At 36.9% G+C, this 16,107-nt stretch overlaps 1 protein-coding gene across 4 annotated transcripts in view; it reads left to right on the forward strand.

Moving 5' to 3' along the window:
- The first annotated feature begins 8,022 nt into the window (after window positions 1–8,022).
- Window positions 8,023–16,107, forward strand: part of LOC123564453 (protein phosphatase 3 catalytic subunit alpha-like) — a 98,022-nt gene continuing 89,937 nt past the window's right edge. For all 4 annotated transcript variants that reach the window (XM_045358060.2, XM_045358058.2, XM_045358059.2 and 1 more), the window contains exon 1: window positions 8,023–8,211. In XM_045358060.2, coding sequence (XP_045213995.1) covers window positions 8,163–8,211 — 49 coding nt within the window. In that variant the 5' untranslated portion in view covers window positions 8,023–8,162. The remainder of the gene's footprint in view (window positions 8,212–16,107) is intronic.

The raw sequence follows: 16,107 nt of genomic DNA on the forward strand, positions 1-16,107 counted from the left end.
CGTGTACGAGTGGTTAAGGGTACCTGCTTAGAATAACTTGCCTTCCACCGTTGTAGCGGATGTAGAATTATTTCATGTGAAGAAGTCATCCAGCTGGCTTACGGAAAGTCGGTGGTTCTACCCATTTGCCAAGGGTCACCTGAGGGCGTCCTCCACCATTAAAGCCGGACTTATACCTTTGTCGACGTGACGTTACAACTAAACAAACATATTTGGACAGGGGACTCCAAAATTCACTAAAGCGTTATATGGCCTACAAAATTTGGAACATTTTCAAAATAGTGATAAATGAAAAAAAAAATATTGTTTACTACCAGAATAATTATCTTCTGTAGTGTATTTAGCTTTTTTGAAACAGATTAATAATTTTGTTCAAAACATGTCTCTGAATATTGCTGAAATCACAAATTTTCTAAAATAAAAATGGGCATTTTTTGTTATATTTAGATCATATAGGAATGTTTTAATAGCACAGTCAAGGATCACTTAAACAATTTCACAATAGGTCCAGCTTCTTTCACAGAATTTATCGTCAATGTTTGGTTGTGGTCGACTGAAAATTTCTGATTTGTTTCAGTCAAAAATGAGGGTTTCCCATACCCGTAATGTTAAAAGTATTTTCATTTACGTCAGATATTTTCTTCGATAAAGAATAAATGGTTAAATATTGGATGTATTTGATAAAACAATACTTTTTTATGAAAGAAAATTTGGAATTATCTCCATTTTTATTTATTTTGGTGCAAAAGTGAACCATATCCGTTCAAACTAGTGCGAGAAAAATAGCAAAACAACAGGGTATTTTTATGGAGGAATAGGGCGAAAATATTATAAAGACATAGCCGTCAAATGTCAGTTTCAATTCTTTCAATCATTTTACGCAAAAATGACCTTTACAAATAAACAATTACAATAAAATGGTCATAAATTGAATATAAAAAGCCTCTCATTCTTTTCAGAAAACTGACCCGTCCAAAAATGTGCTAAGTGTCCCTTGCCACTTTCGGTAAATTTTATGTCAAGTGGCCAAATTTGATTTAAAAGCTAATATATGTACAAGTATATATTAATGGCATTCCAGATATCATTCAATATATCATTCCAAACTCTGGGACCTACAGTACTTAAGCTCCTGTCATTAAAAGACTCTAACTGAACGGAGCAACGTAGCACCCCGAAGTCAGTACAGCGCCGAAACCCCAGATTCTGCTTACGCATAGGCCGGCAGGAAATAACTGGAGTTCTTGGTCACTGACCACAAGAAGAATATAAAATATAACAACGTTTTTTGACTTCAAAAGATGTTTCTCAACAAAATGTCGTTCTGGAAAATCGGTATATAATATTTACTGCGTACGTATTGTAAATTAGAAACAAGTCAAGGCACATATTCACCAATGTGCGTTGTCTAAAATAGTTAAACCGATTCTAGATGATAACTTAAGAACGCTTGGGCGTAAGATCATGAAACTTAGTAGAGAGGTTGATCTTTACCAGCAGATGAGCCCTATTGAGTTTTAGGTCAGTAGACCACAGGTCAAGGTCACATTGACCCAGAACAGTTGAACTTTTTTGCTAAATAACTAGAGAATGTTTTGTTTTAAGATCACAATTGATATGGTGGTCACTTATGACTGGTGAATGACCCATAATTATTGATCTGAGGTCAGTACGTCAAATATCCAGTGTACAGTGACCAAATAATGTCTGTTCCTTGTGCAGTTACTAAATGCATCAAGGGGTATTTCGTGTTCTACGAGCTCTTGTTCAGATCCTAATCCAGATCCTGTTGTTGAAGCCACAGGTTGCCAATTGATTTCATTTTAATTGTTTCCCGAAATGATTAAATCTAATTAAAAATAAATCTAGTCTGTTGCTAGATCGAGGTTCCAAATACTATTCCAAGTAACACTAGATATTACATCTAGCAAACCACTTGAAATGATTACCTGTGAGTTATTCCAAGCACGTACAGTAAACACCCCCGCCGTAATGCGTAGTAGCTTGTAATCACCTTGGCTGGCATTCAACATGTTCATCATTAAATTCTATTTTGCGTTTTTCTTAGTCTGATGAGTAACACGTATTGCTTTAGTGTAAACAGTTTAGAAAGTTTATGCATTTATTTGAAATGTTACATTGTGGATGTGCTGGGATAGGGTGGAGTAAACATCTTTCGTAAAATATAATTTCAGTTTTGATATTAATCGCGTTCAGGACCATTTGCCTCTGACAGGGATGGAACACTCCGTGTATCAGTTTATAGAGGAAGAAAGCACATATAGCCATATAAAGTCGATTGTGCGACTCTGGTAAAATGACTGGATAAACGCATCTGTTAACACCTCCGCCTAAGGGAGAAAATGGGAGGGAGGGATACTAAAATACAATATCAAGAAACAACAAGGGCTGTCGGGGGACAGCAACGCTCGACTAATCAACAGCCTTGTCTGTTAGGAAATATAAAAGTAAACAATTTGGTAAAATGCAAAATAGAGTTAAGAAACCTGTACAGTGCATGTCAACTCATCACAGTGGACAAGTGTGTGAAGTTTCAACCCATTCCCATTAGTGGGTACTGAGATGCCTGCTTCCACTACAAAAAACTTAACGAAAAATTTGCTTAGTCGAAAATGGGGAATAATTTTATTAAAATGCAAATTAGAGTTAAGGAACGTATGTACTTCGAAATCTTTAGGCTTACCCAATCATTGTGTGAAGTTTGAAAGCCGTAGCTTTATAATATATGACTTAAAGCCCGGAAATTATTTTCAGTCTCCGGGTCACTTTGACCTTAACCTTTGACCTAGTTACTCAGAAAACAATAGATACTCTCCTCATATGCTGCTTAGTCATCCTGTAAATTTTGAAAGCTGTAGTTACGTACTTCGTGACCTAGACCCCGGAAACGGAAAAAAAAACCCAAAAAACCCAGAAATCAAATAAGTTCCTGTGACCTTGACCTTTCAGTCACTTAACCAAAAACCAGTAGGGATCTTTCTAAAGTGGTACTCAATCATTGTGGGAAGTTTGAACGCCGTAGCTGTTATATGTTTTGACTTAAGAGTCTGGAAACCATTTTCCTCTGGTCACTTTGACCTTGACCTTTTACGTACTGACCCCAAAAACAGTAAGGACCTCCTCAAGCGGTGCTTAGTTATCGTCTAAAGTTTGAAAACTTTCTGACTTAGAGTCCGGAAACGGAAAACGTTGATATTGTTCCATATTTTTTCAAACTGAAGCCGTCAACGATAAGGTTAAAATTCACAAAGTGACACAAAATTGTTAAAACAGTGGCTTTTTACCTGATACGCTGTGAGAGCAGACAAGTGAAACAAAAATAGTCAAAATAGCTTTCTCTTATACATGTGTATCATATTGATGATTACTTAAAAGTTTTAAAATCTATTCCATCAGTTACCCCAGTTGCCGCCGGACAACGATTGTTTTAGGGATAATCGGGCAAAATCTTCCGGCGCCCGTCCGGCGGCAGGTGAAATCATTCGGTTAGTTTTGGATTATCGGACGGCGCCCGGGAAAGGTTTAAAGAAAAGTTGAAATTCGGCGGCGATCGGGAGGTTTTTTGGCCTTCGGATAAACCGTAAACACATCCATCGTCAGAACATCTTCCAACTGTCGGAAGGGGACCGGACGGCGCTTACTGAAACCGAGCGGTCACAGTACGATTTTGTTCATTTTACCTTCAAAATCCTCCGACGACCATACTGGAACATTAACAGGCATAACAGGCACCGGTCCGATGAACAATGATCGCCCGGGTATAGGATTATGTCCTACAGAGTACCAGGCGTCGTTGATTTTTGTCGCGTGGAGATAATTATTTCCGGGCGGAGGCCGGATAAAAATTTTACTTAGGTAACTCCTGTTTCGTTACTCATCTGATCATCAGGAAAGGTGACATTTGTTCCACCGCAACACCTGAGACTTTTTCTCATCCATCGAGACATTGCGTAACAAGCCGGGCGCAAGATGTCCGTCCGATGTTTTGCACGGTCGCCTGCCGGGTACCTGTCAGATATGTAAACTGCTTTCACGGCATGTTTTTGCAGGAAAGCTGTCAGGTACCCGCCTGTTTCTGTGATCGCGTGAACAAAAAACTTCGAAATAGCCCGGCGCCTGTTATAGCCTACTCTCCAAATCTTTGAATGGGTGCCGTTAAAAAAAAGAAACGGGCTGCGCCTGTTTCATTTGTGACTGGAGCATATGCTAAAAAAATGAATTTCAAAATATTTTACCAGGAAAAACATATTGTGTCGCAATGTAAACAAAATCAATCCTTTTGATAAACTCATCCGACATGTGCGTCTATTTAGAAAATGTATACAAATAAAATATATCATACACATTTAGACTAATTGCATGCGCGATAATTAATGTTCTTATAGTGTTTGGTGTCTATGCATCGAAGTTGGAATATAGAAAAATATAAAAATGTGCAAACGTCCGACTCAGGAGAAAAGCTCTTGGCATCACAATGTATACAATATTTTAATATGAAAATAAATCACCTGTTTGCTAATTGATACCGGTGATACCTGCACGACGGGAATCCCGACAGCTGCTTTCCCTATCCCACGATTTTTGGTGGTGAAGCTAGAGTTTTGTAACCGTGCATTATAAGAAGAATTAAATTCATTCCAAAACACTACTTGGTAAAGTTATCTCAAAATAAACTATATACGTACATGTTATATACCGATAGACAGAGCTCAATATTTTGTATTAAACGATCGTGGGTTTCTGTTCCGAACCGCGTGGCGGTAACGTAAGAGGCCTAATGGAATGTTGATACAATGAGGAGCTGGTCAGGGGTTCAATTAATGAAATCAGCAAAACAAATGCATCTTATATATTCTTACGTTGGATGTACAGTACCCTACACCAACAAGCTGGACGTATAGAATCCTATTTCAATGTCAGGTTGGACGTACAGTACCCTACACAAGTGACATATCGGACGTACATAATCCTATTTCAATGTCAAGTTGGACGTACAGTCCTTACAACAGTGACAAGTTGGACGTACAGTACCCTACAGGGACAAGCTGGACGTACAGAATCCTATTTCAATATCAAGTTAGATGTACAGTACCCTACAACAGTGAGTCACTGTCAGTGACAAGCTGGACGTACAGAATCCTGCTTCAGTGTCAAGTTAGACGTAAAGTACCCTACAACAGTGACAAGCTGGACGTACAGAATCCTACTTCAGTGTCAAGTTGGACGTACAGTACCCTACACTAGTGACAAGCTGGACGTACACCAGTGACAAGCTGGACGTACAGAATCCTATTTCAATGTCAAGTTGGACGTACAGTACCCTACAACAGTGACAAGCTGGACGTACAGAATCCTACTACAGTGTCAAGTTGGACGTACAATACCCTACACCAGTGACAAGCTGGACGTACAGAATCCTATTTCAATGTCAAGTTGGACGTACAATACCCTACACCAGTGACAAGCTGGACGTACAGAATCCTATTTCAATGTCAAGTAGAACGTACAATACACTTCACCAGTGACAAGCTGGACGTACAGAATCCTATTTCAATGTCAAGTTGGACGTACAGTACCCTACAACAGTGACAAGCTGGACGTAAGTAATCCTACTACAGTGTCAAATAGGACGTACAATACCCTACACCAGTGACAAGCTGGACGTACAGAATCCTATTTCAATGTCAAGTTGGAGGTACAGTACCCTACAACAGTGACAAGCTGGACGTACAGAATCCTACTTCAGTGTCAAGTTGGACGTACAATACCCTACACCAGTGACAAGCTGGACGTACAGAATCCTATTTCAATGTCAAGTTGGACGTACAGTACCCTTCACCAGTGACAAGCTGGACGTACAATGTCAAGTTGGACGTACAATACCCTACAACAGTGACAAGCTTGACGTACAGAATCCTATTTCAATGTCAAGTTGGACGTACAGTACCCTACAACAGTGACAAGCTGGACGTACAGAATCCTATTTCAATGTCAAGTTGGACGTACAGTACCCTACACCAGTGACAAGCTGGACGTACAGAATCCTATTTCAGTGTCATGTTGGGCGTACAATACCCTACAACAGTGACAAGCTGGACGTACAGAATCCTATTTCAATGTCAAGTTGGACGTACAATACCCTACACCAGTGACAAGCTGGACGTTCAGAATCCTATTTCAATGTCAAGTTGGACGTACAGTACCATACAACAGTGACAAGCTTGACATACAGAATCCTATTTCAATGTCAAGTTTGACGTACAGTATCCTACAACAGTGACAAGCTGGACGTACAGAATCCTATTTCACTGTCAAGTTGGAGGTGCAGTACCCTACAACAGTGACAAACTTGACGTACAGAATCCTACTTCAGTGTCAAGTTGGACGTAAAGTACCCTACAACAATGACAAGCTGGACGTACAGAATCATACTTCAATGTACAGTACCCTACTCCACTGACAAGTTGGACGTACAGTATCCAACGTCAGTGTCAAATTGGACGTCCAATTTCCTGCTATTTGCATACAGGGGATTATCTCATTCACACGAAAATTACCACTATTAATATGTCTTTGTTGTTCGTCCCCTATTTTGAATTGTTTTATAAGTATCGATCATTGCTCACACTAGGAGAAGATAAAAACAGGGAGATTCAATGTGGTGCATGTCTCCGTTTGTCTCCATCGTATGTATAGACAGACTTAAAATGCTATACCGATTGAGACTCGTGACAGATGGGCTTTTACAACTAGCCATTATTAGTTCTAATTTTAAATGTCCATTGTAAGTAATTCTTACAACATGTGCTCTTCTGGCGAACTGGACAGAAAATGAGACATATCTACTATTTTGGTGGAACTAAGATACTTCTTGAAAATCATGTGATTAGATATACATGTACATGTTTGGTTGTTCTTTGTCAGCAAAAAGTGTAATATTTTGAAAACCGTTTCAACCTATCTCGATGTTTTTGTGATCTTCTGTCATACTGTGTGGCGAACGAGTGGATATTTGGCTTGAATCAGCTAGAAGGCCAATGGTGACAGGACACATAGTTGCGAGTGTAAAATAGGGCAAACAGTTACCAGCACAATTATAGTACAATGATACAACTTATAGTTGGGGCTTGTGATAGGATTTTGTGTAGCATTGTTCTATAAGTGCAATGATATAATTTTGCTGGTTTGGTCCATTTTTACCTCACATGCAGTTATATACACTGTTATCCTTGATGTGGGCTTCTCACCTGCGACACCTATCGGTGCCCCTCGGAGATGATTACCCACAGTACTCTTCTGAAGTTTGATGGAAAATACGAGAAGCTACAATTATTGCAACACGAGGAGTTATTTTTTGTCATTTCTTTTCTGAATCGCATTAACTGACCGCGCATTTTTTTTCTTTAAGAAGGGTTTTACAGCAGCCACAGAGACTTTTTACTTCAGTCTCGTTGGGTGTAAGAACAGAAATGTGCGAATGCAGTTTTCCGATTAGAATCTATATAAATATTTTTTGATGATAATTATGTTCTTGACATATTCTATAGGTAGATCTAGATCGTCTTACTGATCAGTAGGCCTAGGGGGTGGCTGCGTAATAGGGTTTGTTGACAAAAGCCACCATGTTCCGTTTAAAAGAATTTCTTAGATCTTAATCCATCACTAGCAAAGGTCATAAACAACAGTCAAACTATTATTAATTTATTTAACGAGATGAATAGAATGATTTCGTGTGTAGACCTAAATCACTTTTGCCAATTGCACGAGCGTTTGTGCTTACTGTATTTTATTGACATGTTATAACTCTAAACTTGTTATCGCGTTTACTGTATGCATTTGTTTATATTTTTTAAAAAATTTCATGAAGTGTGATCAAAATTTTATTACTGATGCAGGGACTGCGAGGACAATGATGAAAGCTTCCAATAACTTTATTCAGCTCTTTGGACGGCTATTGATTCCCAGGCGTTGGCAATGTTGCGCAAAACTATGCGCACAAAATCATTTCGTATGCAAATAAGATGTTGCCAACGCCATCTTACAATAGGATATTCTGACTTTACGGAAATCCATTTATATCTCTCTTACGGCGGGCAATCGCCGGATTTTGACTTTAAATAAGTGATAAACAGACATTGAAGATGGCTTCGCCCGACGGCAAGCTCTCTACGACAGAAAGGGTTGTGAAAAGTAAGTGATTGGTGTTGTTTGTTTATTCGCTACTCCGAAGTACGCCATATTGGATGTCGGCCATTAGGCGATATATATTCCGTATTTGCCAGGACTAAACAAACGGCTGTTGTGCATACAAGATTGTGACGGAGTTTTTATGCTGCATCTTTTTAGCAATTTTCTTGCTGTAATCGCGCTTTGCCGGAAATGAAAGTTCTGCTGCAGTGACCGGTTTCACTTTCATGACGTTTGACAACAAACCGGAAACGTCAAAAAGTTGCATAAATAATTAATATTTTTTGCAAAAAAAACATAATTTGAGGTGCAGACAAGCTATGGTATTCAACATAGTTGAAGCAGCCGCATTAATGTACCTGGTGGCTGCATAAATATTTAGTCTTCAAGACTCTTGGTAGCATTACCAGTTTGACATTCTAAATACTGCACTTGACAAGTTGACATTAGGCATAACAATAGACAATACGGGTATATAGGCAAATGGGAATGATTTTGGAGAAGTTTATTATTATTGAAATAAGAAGGAGATATTACTAATTCAACTTTAACTTTCCACAATATCCAGTGTCCCATATCTTTTGGAGAATAAAATCTGTAAAACGATCCTTTACAAGTATAGAATGCAACCATAAAGGCATATTAAATAGCAAGACACAGTTCATGAGAGGTTATGGAAAGTGCAAAACTCAAATAATTTAGGCAGTGTCAAGCTGTCCAGCTCTGCAGTAGCAGGACACCTAGCTTCTCCAGTCCTGCAGTAGCAGAGCACTTAGCCTGTCTGGTAATCAACAGGGCTTTTTCTAGGCTTTTAGAAAAACGCACATGTTAAAATTAGAAATTTTTATGGGGTGAATTGTCAGAATTGGGAAAGAAGTATTGACACATCAATTAAACTCTGAAAGTTTTAACATTTATATATATTATTTTAAGGTGATGTCACTTTTTGAATTTCTGGTGAATAACAAAAAACCAAAGAATATTCAGTTCTTTCCAAAAACTGTTATATTATGATTCAACCAAATAGTTTCCATTGTCTACCAGAAAGGAACAATTCTTATATCTTAATATTGAGATTTCATACCTTTATAACAGACAGTAAACTAAAACAATAGACATTCATATGTGACGTCGGTGAGCTCAACAAAGCAATTTCAAGCACAAGTATTAATGTGGAATGTAAAGTAAGTTATACACTACAATATCCGTCCAAGATACTTTCAAAAACAATGCATTTGCAGAATAGAGAGATAAAAGTAATTTTGACAGCTCGTGAAAACTAATGACAAATTTTGACAGGTATATGATGATTCATGACCTAATCAATTTTTTTCTGTTATTTCTAACTTCCAGTTTGATTTTCATAAAATGGGTATTTATTGTAGCTTACAACTCGTACATTAAAACAATAAAAGAATATATTGTTACCTCACTGTCGTTTTGTCTATCTACCTCTCGTACGAATTCCTATTGTTTCAGTCATTTGTCAGTAATTAGAGCAACTCACAGTGTTGCAATCATACAAAACACATCCCTTATTTTCACATAGATATTGAGGATTTATCTAATGAGCACATGTATTGGAAACACAATATCAATACCGACTGTGTATTGTAATAATGCTAAACTATCTCAGCCGTGACATCTCCTTAATATTATTTTAAAAATTAGTTTTGCGAAAGAGCTATAAAAATAAATGGATCAGCAACTTGAAAGGCATATAGGGCAAAGCACGCTAACATCATGGAACTGAATGAGATCTCATTTTACCGGTGTATGAAACCAGACAGCAGAGGGATAAAAATTTGTGTTGTGAAAAACTGTATCAGATCGTTTGTTTATAATGATAGTGGTGTTTTTTTTAATGTTATTATTATATTCAACATGAATTTATGATTGGAAGTCTGAGAAATCAACAGTTGCTCTTTGAAAATTGGACCCAATTCGGTTTATTACATGCCGGCCATATGCTAGTGTAATACTTAAATAAGCATCTCTTGATTTGATCATGAGTGATCAAGTCAGCAAACGCTTCAACAAGATAACACGTTGACATGAGTTTATGCGAGATTATCTCCTGTTGCCATTCTTTGTATTTTATATTTCTTTGGTTTTACTGATAATCATTCATTAGAATTATTCCCCTACAGGGCTAGAATTTAACTTCTTTTGCACTCGCAAAACAGAAAATTTCAGCTCGCAAAATATGAACTTTACTACAACTAGAGATTTTGTTCAACTGTTTTTTGGTAGAAACTATATGTGCAAAAGTATAATAATCATAGGACTGGTGCTTGATTGGTGCGTTGCCTGGTCAAAAAAATTATCCCACTTTATAAACCCTCCACAAAATATTGCCATAATTGTTTTGTATTTCTTGTCTGTACTAACATATAGATATGTAAAAGTGTACAAGAGAATTACAAAACTTGTACATTATCTTTTTGTGCTTTTCCTAGGCCAGTTCTTTGTCCAATCTCTAGCAAGGTTGTGAATTATGCAGTTTATATTCCAGTGTATGAACAGTTTCAAAACATGAACATTTAAGCTAGAACTTCTGCCAAAAAAAAGTATGAAAAGTGAAAATTACATTAATTTTATGCCTATTCGTTAGGGATGAAAATTCAGTTAGAATGCATAAACCCTATTAAATACATGTCACACCAGCCCTTCTCGGCGACATGTCAATGGTCACTTCTCCCTCCAGCTGATTTAGGGAGAAGTGGGGAGACTTTAGGGAGAAGTGGGAAGACTTTTCCTTCCGCAATGCTGTTGAGTGATACGAAAGGTGGCTGTAATTTTCTTGTTTCTAAATTCTATATAAAAAATATTGAAGTGACCATCTATTTTCTTAGTTATGTCATTTCCCATACTGTGGTTATTGTTTCATTACAAAATTCTGAAAAAAAAAGTCATTTTCAAAATTCAAGTCGATGCTGTTAATGTAACCCTCAGATTTTTGATGATAATTGTATGAAGTAACTGTATTTATTAATAACACCGAGTCACCACTTCGGAGAACAATATCTTGCTCGTATAAAACTGAAAGTAAACTGTGTAAACCAGGGGTCTAGCTAGGTCCAATTTTTTGGGAGAAGTCACTTCTCCCTCAAGCTGATTTAGGGAGAAGTGAGGAGACTTTAGGGAGAAGTGGGAAGACTTTTCCTACTGCAATGATGTTGAGTGATTTGAAAGGTGGCTGTAATGTTCTTGATAAAAAGTATTGATGTGACCATTCATTTTCTTAGTTAGATCATTTCCCATACAGTGGTTATTGTTTCGTTAAAAAATTCTGAAAAAAGTCGTTTTCAAAATTCAAGCCGATTCTGTAAATGTAACCCGCAGAATTTTGGTTATATCTTGTATGAAGTGTTTATTATTAAGGTAACTTGACATGGACAACCAAGATGGCGTCACGAAATTGGGGTTGGTCACATTATTTACTCGTATAGACGATATGCTGCTACAGAGGTCTAAAGATGCATTTTAATCATTTAATACACACATATACAATTGTAAAAATGCATTTAATTTATAAAATTATAAAATCAAATGTTCTGAAACTCACCATGAAAACTAGTCAATTTTTGTGCGCAAAATGCGGAAAAGTTATGTATCCAAACTGAAAATAATTTATATCCTCATATCTTTGAATATGTCCTTTAGGTGCTCCACCTATTAACAAAAGAACTTATCCACTGAGTTTTATGCTATTTGCTATGTAATTTCATAAGGAAATTATAAATTTCAATATTTTGTTGCAAATAAATTCAGTAACAAGGGTCTATGCAATTCCAAAACTATGTTTATCGTAAAACTCACCCAGTCCTATGAACGGAAAGTGAACCCAAACATAGCTGATTTTGGGTATACTACATTGTTTTTTATGACTCCTGCATGTTCAGATGCTGAAATCCTCATCTAAACTGGCTCTACATTTTTTGGGGGGGCAACAGAAAATCAAGAAAATGTACTTATCAATTACATTAAACATACATTAATTTAGTATGGCCTAAGACCCACGCTTTGCATGAGATTTCCATGCAAGTCAGTGAAGTTTTGAAATTGAGGGTTATTCAAACAGTAGCAAGCACATTTGAACTAGGACACAGATTGAAAAGATTGTTAACGTTTTATAAAATTAAAATACAAACACTGTAGAATTACTAAGAAATGAACACAGCACTCAAAACTCTAAATATGTGAGGATGTAAAGTCTCAGAAATAAGGACAAAGTAAACTTACATGTACTTCGAATTTTTTTAATTACCCTCATACTGCAGGCAGGTTTCAACTTTTTAGGGTGTAAAATATAGAGATTTATAATTTACCAACGAAATTCCAGAGCAAATAGCATAAAACTCAATGGATAAGTTCTTTTGTTAATAGGTGGAGCACCTGAAGGACTTATTCAAAGATATGAGGATATAAATTATTTTAAGTTTGGATACATAACTTTTCTGCAAAATGTGCACAAAAATTGTCTAGTTTTCATGGTGAGTTTCAGAACATTTGATTTTATAGTTTTATAAATTAAATTCATTTTTACAACTGTTTATGTGTGTATTAAATGATTAAAATGCATCTTTAGACCTTTGTAGCAGCATATCGTCTATACGAGTAAATAATGTGACCAACCCCAATTTGGTGACGCCATCTTGGTTGTCCATGTCAAGTTACCTTAACACCGAGTCATTCACCGAGGAATGTCAGTATCTCACTCGAATAAAACTGAAAGTAAACTGTGTAATCTAGAAATACATATTCAAATAAATTCATCGATGGAAGTCAATTTAAACATAGTTTATACATTACATGTCGTTCTTTTATCATAGATAACAAATAATTGTGTACCAAATTCCAATTAATCGCATGGTTAATCAGCAGATTCTTTAAAAAAAACTTTGCTTTTTGCACTCAAACATGTTGACAATTAAGAACGAAGTGTCAAAGATGTAAACGCGACGCTAATTGGCTGAACACAATCAACGAGGTGTATCGGATAATTTGATTCGCTTTCACACTTCTCGGGAAAATCTCGCAAGTACCTGAAGTAGGCGGAGCTTAAATTATGCTCCCGGTGTGTGTTTGTGTATTCGGCACTCGATATGACACCGTGCAAATTGTCAACAGTCCGGGTAGCACTAATTAGTGAGTGCGGAAATCAAAGAAAATCGGGCGACTTGCATTTCGCTTTGAGGTTAGATTTGAGCGAAGTTTGAAGTTCTAGAGCGCCTATTTCGCTCAAGTCGCCCACTCGCGAGAGCCCTGTAAACTAGAAATACATATTCAAATCCATTCATCGGTGGAAGTCAATTAAACGTAATTAATACACTCCATGTCATTCTTTTACCATAGATAACAAATAATTGTGTACTACAATATTCCAATTAATCCCATGGTTAATCAGCAATTTGCCAATTTCTTTACAAACATTGTTTTTTGCACTTGAACATGTTGACAATTAAACGCAAAGTGTCAAAGACGTAACCGCGGCGCTAATTGGCTGAACACAATCAACTCTGGTGTATCGGATAATTTGATTCGCTTTCACACTTCTCGGGAAAATCTTGCAAGTACCTGAAGTAGGCGGAGCTTAAATTATGCTATTGGCGTGTGTCTCTATGTATTCAACACTTTTGACACTGTGCAAATTGTCAACAGTCCGGGTAGTGGTAATAAGCGAATGTGGATATCAAAGTCAATCGGGCAACTTGCATTTCGCTTTGAGGTTAGGTTTAAGCGAAGTTTGAAGTTCCAAAGCAACTATTTCCCTCAAGTCGCCCACTCGCGAGAGCCCTGCATGTTATCGAAATCATCTGAACACTTTTTAATTGAGTCGGCTAAAGGCTGAAAGCCTTTTTACGAGTCCTTGCTATCCAACGATTCTCTAAATGGCCCAAATAACACAGTGAAGGGATGTAGTTCCATTAGATTTCTCAAACTTCAAACAGTTCACTGCATGAATGAAGTTAAGTTGTGTCAATTCCCTTTGCTATGACCAATATACGATGTAATCTGTCATATTTATGACTTGTAATTGTGCAGCTCTCGAATGTAACTCATTAAGCATAAATGTGCATTTTAAGAATTGCGCAGGCTTACAAAGCTTGGGTAACAGTAGCGAAAGACAAAAAATAGTTCCACAGGGCTCCAGATAAGATGCGTATTAGCGTAAATTACGTATAGAAATAATTCAAATACCCATGTCTAATAATTTCTAAGCGTATAAAAACGTATATAAAATTACAGAAACGCACACAATGCTTTTTTAAAAACAAAATCTGAATCGTCTGGATGCGTTAGGTAACATAGTCGATCAGCCTTAATTCTTCCACATTGAACGTAAACACACATCGTATGATTTCTATAAACTTTGCGTGGGTTGAATTTTGCAGTCAGTAAACGGATAAATTATCGGAAGAAGAAGCTCTTACTAGTTTGTTTAGTTACTACTGATATTAAAAATGATTTTAATTCGTATTTTTCGAGAAATAAACAAATCGGCGAAACATTAAATTGTATTTTCTTGTAGTTTTTGAAATCGAAAGTAGATCGTCTATGTTTGGCTGCTTTCACGAAACGAAACAATTTTTTTATGAAAAGATTTAAATGAGGTAATTTAACCGTAAACTTCAATGTCAGATACTGCCAATTGCTGCTAAATGTCTTCTTATCATCATAATTTGTAAAATATATTGTTCAAACTGGAGAAAAGTGTAATCGTATCCGAATATAATATTTTGGGTAAATATCGAGCTGTGTTATGAAATTTCTAAGAAAAAAACTAAAAACAAACTGAAACTGGTAGACTATACTGTCAGTACATCAATCATTAGCCGACTCAGGCCATTCAGGCCTTTGATTTTAATTCTGGAAAGGGAAATCCCCGATAATTTTAAAGCGACGCTAAGGGTTATATCTGAGATGTTCCGATTGTGGCGTTAAGAATGCATTTACATAGAGAAACTGTCAGTAAAAAAATGTAGACCTATTAATCCCTCAGCGGTGGAAATTTTCGCTGATCAAAACGACTTGCGGTTGGCTGAAACCACAACACTTAGACCTTTGATATTTGGTTTGTAGCATTGTCTTATGGTCCTCAACCAAAATTGTTCAGATTGTACCCCTTGGATGAAAAGAGGCCCTGCCCTGGGGGTCCCAAGTTTTATATAGACTTATATAGGAAAAAACTTTAAACATCTTCTTGTCTGAAACCATATAACCTAGGCTTTTGAATTTGGTATGATGCATTGTCTAGTAGTCCTCTATCAAAATTGTTCAAAATGCCCCTGGGGTTAAAATAGGCCCGTCCTGGGGTCACTTAGTTATTATGTGAGTTATATAGGAAGAAATACTTAAAAAATCATCTGATCCTATTTCTAAGACTGTTTAATTTTAATTACCTGATGACCCCAAGTAATATGAAATCACATGACTGTGACCTTGACCTACTGACCTACTTTCCTGTTTTTTTAAGATACAGCCTTGAAATTTTGATGACATACTCAGTTTTGCACACCAATCGTAAAACTGAATTTCATTGACCATGAATATGACCCTACTGACTTTCTTAATATTTTATCATCAGTTTGACATTTGAAACATGTAGCTCATATTGCTCAGGTGAGCGATCCAGGGTCATCATGACCCTCTTGTTCCAAACTTCCCGGAACGCTGTGGGGAATCACATGATCAAAATAATCTCTAAACCAAAGTTATATTTTGAAGAACATGAATAAATGTCCTGTCATGATAAGCAATCAGGGCTCCGGAAATTTTGAGAACTCAATCGGTCCGAAACGAAAATCCTGACATCGGCGCTACCCCACCCACCGCATTACCAATATACCATATTTGTAAAACGTGATAGAGTAAAGAAATAAGCATGTCATGCAT

This window comes from Mercenaria mercenaria, chromosome 2 (genome assembly GCF_021730395.1).
Source record: "Mercenaria mercenaria strain notata chromosome 2, MADL_Memer_1, whole genome shotgun sequence".
In the NCBI taxonomy this organism is placed as follows: domain Eukaryota; kingdom Metazoa; phylum Mollusca; class Bivalvia; order Venerida; family Veneridae; genus Mercenaria; species Mercenaria mercenaria.